This window comes from Belonocnema kinseyi, chromosome 8 (genome assembly GCF_010883055.1).
Source record: "Belonocnema kinseyi isolate 2016_QV_RU_SX_M_011 chromosome 8, B_treatae_v1, whole genome shotgun sequence".
In the NCBI taxonomy this organism is placed as follows: domain Eukaryota; kingdom Metazoa; phylum Arthropoda; class Insecta; order Hymenoptera; family Cynipidae; genus Belonocnema; species Belonocnema kinseyi.
Window position 1 is genome coordinate 19,719,749 of NC_046664.1, and position 12,268 is coordinate 19,732,016.

The 12,268-nt window shown below is 25.4% G+C and overlaps 1 protein-coding gene across 14 annotated transcripts in view; it reads left to right on the top strand.

The window, feature by feature from the left end:
- Positions 1-12,268, top strand: part of LOC117177967 (calcium/calmodulin-dependent protein kinase type II alpha chain) — a 590,749-nt gene that overhangs the window by 510,247 nt on the left and 68,234 nt on the right. For all 14 annotated transcript variants that reach the window (XM_033369108.1, XM_033369109.1, XM_033369113.1 and 11 more), the window contains exon 11: positions 104-193. In XM_033369108.1, coding sequence (XP_033224999.1) covers positions 104-193 — 90 coding nt within the window. The remainder of the gene's footprint in view (positions 1-103; positions 194-12,268) is intronic.

The following is a 12,268-nucleotide window of genomic DNA, read 5'->3' on the forward strand; positions in this document are numbered from 1 at the left end:
AATTATTTATTAAATATTTAATCGACTTATTATTTGTGTTTTTTTTCGGCAGAATCTTAATTTTTTTTTAAAAATATTTACTAAGACTTTTTGCATAATTCAGGTCGAAGTATCATCACAAAGAAGGGTGACGGCTCTCAAGTCAAGGAGTCAACCGACAGCAGTACGACGCTCGAAGATGATGACGTGAAAGGTAGGAAAATTTTTGTATTATTAATTTTTGTATTTTTTCGTATACTTCCCTTGTACCAAAAATTGAAAAATGCCTTTTATATTACAATTCTTTTGTAGAACTTTCGTAAAAAGACGACATTTATATTTATACAAATAGGATATTTAACTGTAAATATTAACAAGTTTCAAATTTATAAAAAAAAATCTTTAAAAAAGTAAAAATTAGTGTAGTTCAATTACGACAAAAAATATTATTTCTGTTTAAAAATATTTCTACAGCCTACAATTTTGATCCGATTAAAATTCTTCTTTTTTCAAAAAAAGTATTTTTGTGGTAGGAAAATAAGTATTATATCTCAGAAACAGCTTATCAAGCTGTAAATGATCTTAAATCAATTTATTGAGACTCATTAAACAAAAATAGTTGGTTTTTTCATTTATTTATTTTTTATAAACAAATTGAATATACAAATGGACGAAAATCGTAATTTACGGTGAAAAAGTATTTTATTTGAGCCATAATGGCTTTGAATTCTTGTAAGGCTACATTTTTATCACAGAAATGAAAAAAGTAACAATAATTTTTTTATAATTTAATGGCAAAATATTTGAGTTGGAGGTTTGTTCAGATTTCCCTTAATTCCTGGAATTTCTGCAGATATCTTGAGAAATAATCTAAGTTGAATTCTATTTGTTGAAATTTAATAGTTATCATTTTTTATAAACAATTCAAATAAACAAAAGAAAAATTTTTACTTTTTCTCGAAGAAAAAAACTGTTTTTTACACTTAAACCGCATGGAAATGAGTTTAGATTGTGAATTAAATATAAAAGTTGTTTAGAATTTATTAGCTATTATTTTATAAACAATGAATAATTATTATTTAATTTATACCCATAATTCTTAAATTTTACATTTTGAAAAATAAATTTTGCAACTTAGGTTACTAACCAGAATGAAAATCTGAAAAAATCTTTACTTCAAATATTTGGCCAAAAAAACTTATCACAAAAATTGTTGTTATTAATTTTTCTGATATTGTTATAATTAAAATTCAATCTTGCAACAAATCAAAGCAATGTCGGCCAAAATATTTTTCCATCGTGAATAACGATTTTTGAGAATTTTTTTGATGAAATTGTTGATGAAAATCAAATCAATGAATAATTAAATCATTATTTTTGTTTCATTAATCAAACTGAATTGATTTCACATGATTTATAACATAAATATAAGCCATGGTTAAAATATAAAAAAATATTTGTTTGAAAATATAATTTCTTAATACTTAAACTAAAAATATAATACTCAAACAAAACAAAATTATAATATTTCGAACTTCAGGCCTCTTTAAAATTTAATGCAATTTCATACATAAAACAATTAATATCGGATCAAAATTTTAGGCTGTAGAAATTTTGGAATAGAAATATTACGTTTCGTCCCGCCGTATCCCTCTTCAGAAATACGATAAATATTTGGGACGACTGAAAAATCCCGAAAAATAAAATTCCCGAATAATTCCCGAATTGGGAAAAATCCACATTAATAAAATTTTTGCAAAGTTTATAATATTGCCAAATTGGAAAATTCACACATCCAAACAATTGCATTTTTTTATAAATATTATTTATTTATTAAGAATACAATAATCAAATTTTTATATCAAGAAAAAATTATTTAAAAATTACAAAGTGTCTAAAATTATTGCCTGAATTCAAAATAAGAATAATATAAAAAATATATTTCTAAATAAATATTTTTTTCAATTATTCTTATTTTGAATTAAAGCAATGATTTTAGAAACTTTAGGCATTCGAAATAATTTTTGTTGTAAGAACATTTCATTATTGTATTTTTAATTAATAAATAATTTTAATACAAAATTTTAATTATTTTAATTTGGGAATTTCCGAATTCGGAATTTTTGGGAATTTTATTTTTTGAGATTTTTCAATCGTCCCAAATGTTTATATATTAAAGGAGATAAATAATTTTCAAAATGTTGTAATTTTTTCTGTTGTGTGTATTTAGCCTCGTATTTCGAGTAGAACGGATTTTCTAAATCCGCCCTTTTAGAGTAACGTACTCTCCTTTCTAGAAACTTTACTCGAATTACTGCTGAATCCTCTCTTATACGATAGATTAAATCCACCCTTGTCTCTCGTACTGCTAGAAACAAATTAAAAAATACTCCTTAGTGTACATGAATAGAGAAAAAAAATCTTCAAGATACATTTCCTGAAGATTTTCTACAAACAGTTAACTTTTACTACGAGATGTAGAAAAAATATTTCAAAATAAGATAGAGGCGAAAACCTCATCTCTGAGGGACGACTAGAAAATCCCAAATAATAAAATCACCCAAGAATATAATTCCCGAATTATAAAATTACCGATTAATAAAATTCCAGAACAGTTTATAATATTGCCGAATTCGAAAATTCCCGAATAATGCAATTTCCGAACTTGAGCAATAATTAAACTTTGTGTATAACTATTATTTATTTATGAAAATAAAATAATCAAATATTTTTATACCAAAAAAATCATTTACATTTTTTAAAGTTTGTCCAACAGTAATGTAATCATGCGAAAATTTTCCAAATAAATAATATAATAAACTGTTTAAGAATTTTATTATCGGGAAATTTTATAATTCAGGAATTTTCCAATTCAGGAATTTTACAGTGTCTGGAATTTAATTTTTTAGGATTTTTTAGTCATTCTGTCTCTGAATTTATTCACTTTCGTTAAAAAAAAAATAGAAAAAATGTGGAGCTTTTGCCATTTGCATCTTTTTAGCGATTGCTGAGTATATTTTTTAACTAGTCAAAATTTGAAAAATACAGAAAAAATTAGCATTGAATTAAAAAAAAATTACACAAATGATAATATAAATAATAATAATAATATTGCATTTCCATGAAAAAAATTTTTTAATCCATATGGGTTCGAGTGAGCCAAAAAACTCGAATTTTCAAAACTAAAGAGGGCGCAATGTGGAAAAAGTCCCTTTGGATAATACAAATAGAGAATAAACCAAAATTAAAAAATCTTAATATTTTATTCTTAAGCATCGATATACATTTTTTAATTCTTTTCAATTGCAATGGTATATTTAAATAGAAAGAAAAACAATTTGAATGGAGTTAACTTTAAACTTAAAGGAGTTTCTGTTTTATACAAAAATTGATTAATTAATAATTATTGATTTCTGTCAAACTTTAAAAAAAAATTTTTTTAATATTTTTATAAAGAAACACTTTTTTGATGTGGTTAATTTTATATTGTTTTGAACAAAACTCAAAATAATATTTTGACCTAATTGTTGCGAATTTTCGAAAAATATTTGACTTCTTCACTATTTTTTACTAATTTCTCATTTTAACGTATTTTTTACTAACAAAATAAAACAAAAATTTTAAGGATTTTTTCAATATTTCTTAGAGAAAATGGGCGACTTTCTTCTTAATACAAATGATTTTATTTTTTAACATTAACACCATAAGTTTATTTTAGAGACATAAAAAAACCTCATAAAATAAAAATTAGTTTTTGGGTCTAATTATGATTTTTTGCAGTTTTTTTTTTAAATACAAAATTGTTTCTAATATATCAAATAATACTTTCCATCGATAATTAAATATCTACATACATTTTTTAAACAATGTATTATTTTTTTTAGCAACTTTGTCTTTGATTAAAGCCAAAAAGTTGCGTTTTTTTTCAAATTTGTCAACTTATTTTCAATTTTTGCGTTACATCGAGGTAATAATCAATTAAGTTTAATAGAAATAATTTCTTAAACCATTTATTATTATTTGTAATAATAATCTCTTAAAACGATTCTCGGAAGTCAGTTTCTGTTTAAAAAAATTCCTACGATTTGTCCATTTTTGAGTTAGAGTAAGATAATAATTAATTTAAGTTAAAAAATATAAGTTTCTAAACAATTTATTATTATTTTTAATGAAATTCTCTTTAAATGATGCAAAAATGTGGTGCATTTCTGAAGTATTTAACTTTTTTTCCACTTTTCATTTAAAGTGACCTAAAAGTTAATAAAATTTGATAAAAAGTTCATTCAAGTTAACAAAAATAACTGTTTAAAGAATTTATTATTATTTTTAACAATATTATTTTTGAATAATGCCAGAAAGTTGTGGATTTTAGAAATAATCAACTTTTTGTCAACTTTTAACTTATAGCGAGGAAACAATTATTGCAATTCAATAAACATGATTGTTTATACGAATTATTATTGTTTATAATAACTTAATCCTATAGTAGTGCTACATAGTTGCAGTTTTTTCTGAAGTTTTTCACTTGTCAACTTTTTACTTTGAATGAGCTCATAATTAACTTAAATTAACAAAAATAATTGTTTAAACAAATAATTATTGGGTATAACTATTAACTTTTAGATAATTATTATAAATTTGAGGTTTTTCCTTAAAATTTCAACTTTACTTTGACTTTCCCCTATATAAACAAATCATAAATAAACACTAGAGAGCATAAGGACCTGAAAAAAGTCTCTTTCATTTTTATGAATATTTTTTTCTGGAATAAAATAAATGTCTAAAATATTCTTAAAGTTTTCAATATGGAACATAATGAATGAAAATTTTCCTTGAAGTAGTTTATGAAACCCTTTTTATTTAACTTAATATTCATATTTACTGTTTGTTCTTAATTAAAAAGTCGAAGAAATGCTGAAAATTGTAAAAAAATTATTTTTATTAAATTACATAAATTATTATCTAAGTGAAAAGTGTGCAAAAAGCTATACTGTAAAAATATAGTTATAAGCAATAATAATTTGTTTATATAATTTTATTTATTATTAGCACACTCCAAGTGAAAAGCGAACGAAATGTTGAAAATTTCTGAAAAACTGCAAATTTCTAGCATTGTTCTAATATAATATTACTATAAATAATAAGAAATTATTAAACAAATTATTGATTATAATTTGATTGATTATTGCTTCCATCTCACTGAAAATTCGAAAATAAGTTTAATAATTCCGAAAAACCCGAGACTTCAATAAAAAAAATGGTTAAAAACAATAATAAATTATTTAAAACATATATGCTGAACTTCATGGGGCTGGTGGAACCCTTAAATATCAATTAAAGAAGAAGAAAAAAATTTTCGCTACCGTAATGCATACGAATATTTTCTAGAATCAATGCTAATTTTTTACCGTATAGGGGAATACTCTCTACAGTAAATAAGCATCAATTAAAAATGATGATGATAATTAAAATTAGAATTATTTTGCTTTTATTTGTGCTCTTAATTAATGATTATCCACTGTAGGGAGTTTTCCTCTAGATGCATCAAATTTTGATTTCCTGTTTTACCGGATAAATTGAAGGCTTGAAAAGCAGAACCAAGTGAGTGCTCGAGCAGTAGCCAAGAGTGGGGATGACGCACGTCATCCGCGCGTCATCCCCACTCCTGACTACTGCTCGGGCGCTCGCTTCGATCTGCTTTCCGAGCCTTCCATGATTATTTTTCCGGGGAAAAAATGTTGAATAGATTACAGATGTAATGGTGAAAGTTTTTCCACATTCTTTAACAACCTTTTTACACTTGGAGTTAACTGTATTAGTACCAGTTGGAAGCTTCTGCTGTTGCGTTTTTTATAATTCCCAGTAGCTTGAAATGACGAACAGTACAAAACATTACTTACATTTCAAAACCCATTGAAACATCAAAGACAGCTAATTTTTTCACACGCTTACATGCACTTACAATTTCTTCACTTATGTGGCCTTTCCAACAAATACTTGATTTTCTTCGTGAGAATAACTTCGCTTTAAACTTACATTGCATTTTAATCTATTTTATTATATTTTAATGCACTTGGGACAATAAATTATTTTATTGTTTCTAGACTGCCAAACGGTCAATTACTCTGAATAGTATTATTCCGGGAAATCAGAAGCAAATTTCTCAAAGTAATTAATCAAACAGAACGAAACTTGAATTTCGGTACAACAAGGGGCGAATGAATATTCGAGTGCTTAATGGAATTTTTGTTTTGATTTACCAAAATTTTAACTCGAAAATTGCATTCCTTTAGTGAGAAATTAAATTCGTATTTTTTATTTTAAAATACAATTGAAGGCTCGGAAAGTAGAACCGAATGAGCGCTCGAGCAGTAACCAAGAGTAGGGATGACGCAAAAAAAAGGGGAAGAAAGAACGGAATCAGTACTTTCTTTCGTCGCGTTTTCTGCGCGCTATCCCCACGCCTGCCTACTGCTCAAGCGCTTGTTCTATTCTGCTTTTCCAGTATTTAATTTTTATTATTCTATAAATGGTTTTTTATGATCTCTCAATTTTATTTTACTTAAAAAAAGTTTGGAGGGTTTTGAACTCAATAGAATTCAAACAAAAAAAATTTATAAATGGTTTAGTGGTGCCAGACATTTTTTTAACCTTTTTAAATTTGTGAAATTTATTCTATGGATGAAAAAGTTCTAGAATGAAAATACAAATTGGGAAAATTATTGAATTAATGAGAATTGAAAATTCCTGAATATGAACAATACGAAAATTGTGATAATATTAAATAAATCATAAAATAATAAACATGTTCTTCGCATTGAGCTTTTTATTTTATTACTGTTTTTATTATTCATTCATTAACAAAATTTAAATTCTTTGGATTTAGGAGTTTTCAAATGTCGAAGAAATTCTACTTTCTGTCATCTTCTAATTTGAAAGCTTTATTTTTCTAAAAATTTTGATTGCAAGCAGTTTTTATCGGGATTATTTTTGAAAAAAATAATCATGGCACCTATAGAATAAATTTTGAAAATTTCAAAAGTTTAAAAAACTTCTCAGTTCCGCTATTTTTTTTTTTTGAATTTTTTTTAAATCTCTGTCATTAAGAGAAAACAATTTAAAGGGTAATATTTTGGAAAATTAAAATTGATCAGCGCCACTCAATTCCACAAAATCTAAAGATAGAAAAAACAAAGGTTGTAATTCATACAGAAAAAACATTAACACTTATCTTGAAGACATTTGAGTTAATATTATAATTAAAAATAAACATAAACTCTACTAGAAAATTTTAATACTTTCATTGAAAATTGAGTTCTTGCATGCAATAAATGAGCGCTCGTAAATGTAAAGATTATTGTCCAAGCATGTCGTTATATCTAAATTTTAAAGTTAAAAAAATTAAATATTAAAAAATGGGCTTATGGGCAATAACACAGAGAAACTTTGTTCTGTTTAAAGTTTTTTCCGATGAATAGTCTTAATAATAAAATTAAACACATTTTTATGAAGAAGAACATTTAAATGGACTGTTTAATAATAATTAATTGTAAATTAAAAGGTACACAAGGAAAAGGAAAATGCATAGCATTCTTTCTAACAAAATAACTGATTTCGTCAATTTTTGATGAATTGATCTGAAAATATCCAGAAATCTCACATGAATATTGAAAAACAAATGCCTCACTGGATTATATTATTATTAGGTACTTATTATCAAATAAAAGAGAATTTTTATTTTTCTTCATTTCGTAGACATCCCGAGAGCATGCTGCGTGTGTGTGCCAAATTTCGAAGAGTTTGGATAATATTTGACTGAGTTATGACGATTTATGTGTTTAAAAAATTATTTGAATTTTGGGGAACAATTTATCCCACTTTTTTAATTTTATTATTAAAAATGTATATAAAAAAAAGAAACTTTAAATGAAAAAAACTCTTATCTCTTCATCTAGTAAAAATATACATTTTTACAAATTAAAATTTTTTAACCTTAAATTTTAGATATCACGAAACGCTTGGACACGAGCGCTCGTCCCCTCATTGAATCCGGACCCTCAGTTCATAAAAGTATACTTGTACATTACACAACTCACTCAAAATTGTTAGGATCCAGTGGCGATCCCGGCTTGGTTTTAGATTCTTCAAAATGTAACTTGAATATAAAACGAACAAAATGTAGACATTTTTTTAATTTGGAAATTTGGACTTTTTTAAATTTTCAAATTTATTTCTAAATTTAATCAAGGTTTATCACTAGGTGAATCTGAGCGTCAAGTAGTGAATTAAAAATCGATCTGAACAATAACATTTTTATTCATTTTTTGACAATTCAAAAGTATAATTGGACATTACACTACACACATACACACACACACAGACACAATGCTTAGAATCCCGTGGCGAGCCTAGCTCACTTTTAGACATTTCAAAATGAAACTTAAATATAAAAAGAATAAAATTCACAAATTTGGAAATTTGAACATTTTTTGTTTCAAATTTTGAAATTTATTTTTGAATTTTTTCTGGGCTTTTCACTGATTGTCTCTAAGCGTAAATTAGATAACTAAAAATGAACATAAACTCTGACTGAATGCATTAATTTAAAATTCTAAAGTATACTTGGAAATTACACAAAGCACACAAAATGCTCAGGATCTAGGGGCGAGCCCAGCTGAGCTTTAGCCGTTTTAAAATGTAACTTGAATATAATAAGAATAAAATTTAGAAATTTAGGAATTTGGAAAATTTGACATTTAAAAAAATTTTTAAATTTATTTTCAAATTTATTCAGGGTTCGTCGCTGGGTAAATCTGAGCGTAAAGTACAGAATAAAAAATGAATATGAACAGTGGCTCGAATGTTTTAATACATTAATCGATCATTCAAAAGTATGCTTGAAAATTAAACCACGCACAAAAAATGCTTAGGATCTAGTTACGAACCTAACTTGGTTTTAGAGTATTTAAAATGTAACTTGAGTATAACAAGAATAAAATTTACAAATTTGGAAATTTGGCGATTTGGCAATTCAAGAATTTTGAAATTTTGATATTTATCGTTTTTATTTTTACATTTTATTTTCAAATTCATTTTGGGCTTGGCACTGGGTATATCTCAGCGTTAAATTAGACCATCAAAAATAAATATAAACGCGGACTAGAATATTTTAATGCATTCATTGACAATTCCAAAGTATGCTTGGAAATTTCACATCGCACACAAAGTGCTCAGGATCTAGTGGCGAGGCCAGCTTGGGTTATAACTTTTTAAAATGTAAATTTTGTATAAAATAAAAAAATTTCTAAATGTCTAAATTTTATCATTCGAAAATTTGGAAATTTTTTTTAAATTTTCAAAAGTCTTGAATTTGTTAAGGGTTTGTCACTGGGTAAATCTGAGTATAAAATAGTTAGTAATTAAAGTAGCATAAAGTACATTAATTGAAAATTTAAAAGTATGCTTGGATATTACACGCACACAAAATGCTTAGAATCTAGTGACAAGCCTAACTTGGTTTTAGACTATAAAAATATAACTTGAATACAAAAAGAATAATTTTCGAAATTCGGACATATTTTTGTAATTTCCAAATTTATTTTTAAATCTATTCTGTGTTTGTCACTGGATGAATCTGAGCGTAAAGAAGAGAATTACATCAGAACATAAACACTAATATTTTAATTAATTAATTGACGATTCGAAAGTATGCTTGGACATCACACTACGCGACTAAAAATGGAAGTTTAGTAATTTGGAAATTTGGACATTTTTTGTTTTTAATTTGAAATTTATTTTTGAAATTATTCTGGGCTTGCCGCTGAGTGTATCTGGATGTAAAGAGCAGAATTACAAATGAACATAAACACTTACTAAAACATTTTAGTGCATTAATTGACAGTTCAAAAATATACTTGGAAATTACACAAAGCACACAAAATGCTCAGGAGTTAGTAACGAGCCTAGCTTGATTTTAGAATCTTCAATATGTAACTTTAGTATAAAATTAATCAAATTTTGAAATTTTCCAAATATGGAAATTTTTTTATTAATTTCTTTATCAATTCTGAAAGTTATTCTCGAATTTATTCTGGGTTCGTCGCTGGGTAAATCTGAGCGTAAAGTAGAGCAGCTGCGAGTAAATGTAATTATCGCCGGTATTTGTACTCTGATGCTCACAAATCCATAATACGTAGATGGCATTAAATTATGTCGAAGTGCGCATGGACTGGAGAAATAAAAGTGCGAGGACGAATAATAATTAAATTATTATTGGACTTCGTCGCTAAACACTGTGCACATCGATATCTTCAACTCTCACAATTTCACACTGATGCGATATGTCCCCTTTAGTTTCACAAAAAATGCCAATTACTAGTCCCGTTATTTTTTTATAGTCAATTTTTAATACTTAATAATATTTTATTCAAATTCAGGGATCAAAGTCCACTTTTGTCCCTAATCCGCTTTTTCTCCTTTTTTCCTCCAAAAAATGTTTAAAATGCCATATAATAGTTGACGTCGAGAAATTTATAAACAATTATCTCCTATTCCCCTATTTTTTCAAGGTTTTGATTTTTTTAGGAAAAATATTTAAGATATTGGGAATAAGGCGCTTTTAAAGAGATTTTTTTTCCATTTTTAATAATACGAATTTGAAATATTTTCTGAAGGATTTATTCGCTAATTTTGTAAGTTTCGAGATTATCGTTAAGATAACAGGCTTTACATGTAAAAACGATCTAAAAAGAGGGGAAATATAATTTTGAGAAAAATAGGAAAATAAATTTTTTGAAATAAAATTAATGTAGATACTAATATAAAAATCAGATTGAAACCCTTACTTAAAATTCATTAATATTTCAAGTTAAAGCATTGAATTTCGAACAAATAGCCATATTTTTGATCAAATTGTTAAATTAAAAATAAACTTTTGAAAGAAAAGAAAATAGTTGATATGACAACCAAAAATATTTTCATTTTAAATCAAAAACAATTTATTTCATCCCAAAAAGACGACTTTGCAAAAAAATCGACCTTTTAATTAAAAAATGTTTTTTAAACAAGGAAAAAGAATTCAACCAAATCGTTAAATTTTCAAGTAAAGATAAGAATTTTCTACGAAATAGTTCAATTTTTAACCTGGAAATATGAAGTTTTAACAATAAAGTTCATTTCCAAATAAATAGTTCTATTTTTTGCAGAAAAATTTGAATTTTCAACCAAAAGTGACAAATTTCCATTAAAAGAATTACATCTTCGAACAATGAGATGAAATTTTAACTGAAATAATTTGATCGATTTTCAATAAAAAATTTTTTTAATAACGGTAGAATTTTAACAAAATAGTTCAATATCCAATGAGAAATTTAATTTTTAATAAAAAAACAGTTTAATTCATCCAAATAAACGATAATTGAACAGAATATTTCATGTTTAAAATAAAAATGATTTTTTAGTCAAGAAAGGAACAAAATTCAACCAAACTGTTAAATTTGCTATAAAACATCTGGACTTTCAACCCAAAAATGTGTGTTTTTTTATTTAAAAAATTATAATATTGAACCAAATAGTCTTATTTTCTGCTAAAATAGTTTGACTTTCATCCCAAAATTTAAAAAAAAAGTTAAATTTACACCTAAAAAGATGAATTTTGAACTTAAATGATGATTTGATGAATCTTAGATAACAAAAAAATGCAGTAAAGTTGTTTAACTTGTTACTAAATAATTGAGTATTTAAAAAACATAATCGAATTTAAAAAAAATTGAATTCACCCAGAAAGCCGATTTAAAAAGAAAATTTTATTTTTCATCAAAAAAAGGTTTTTCAGTCGTTATTAAAAAAAAATTGATGAAATTGTTAAATTGTTAAGCCAATGAAACTAATTTTCTAAAAATTTTTCAACAAAAGAAAAAATTTTTCAGTCACGAAAGAAAAAATGCCACCAAATCGTAATTTTTAAGCCAAAAAGACGAATTTTCTATCAAAAAGCTGAACTTTTAACCCGAAAATTTGAATTTTCAAAATATTTTTCAGTCCAAAAAGACAAAAAAGAAAAATTTCGGAACGACGAAGCCAAGAAGATAAATTTCCTACAATAAAGTCTAATTCCTATCATTAAAATATAAATTTTAAACCAGAAAGTTCATTTTCAACCAGATAGTTGAATTTTGTGTAAAGTGGATAAATTTTTATTTAAAAAATTAATTTTAAACTAAAATGATAGATGTGCAACAAAAAATTAATTTTTAACGATGAAGTTCAACTCTTATCCAAATTCTTGAAT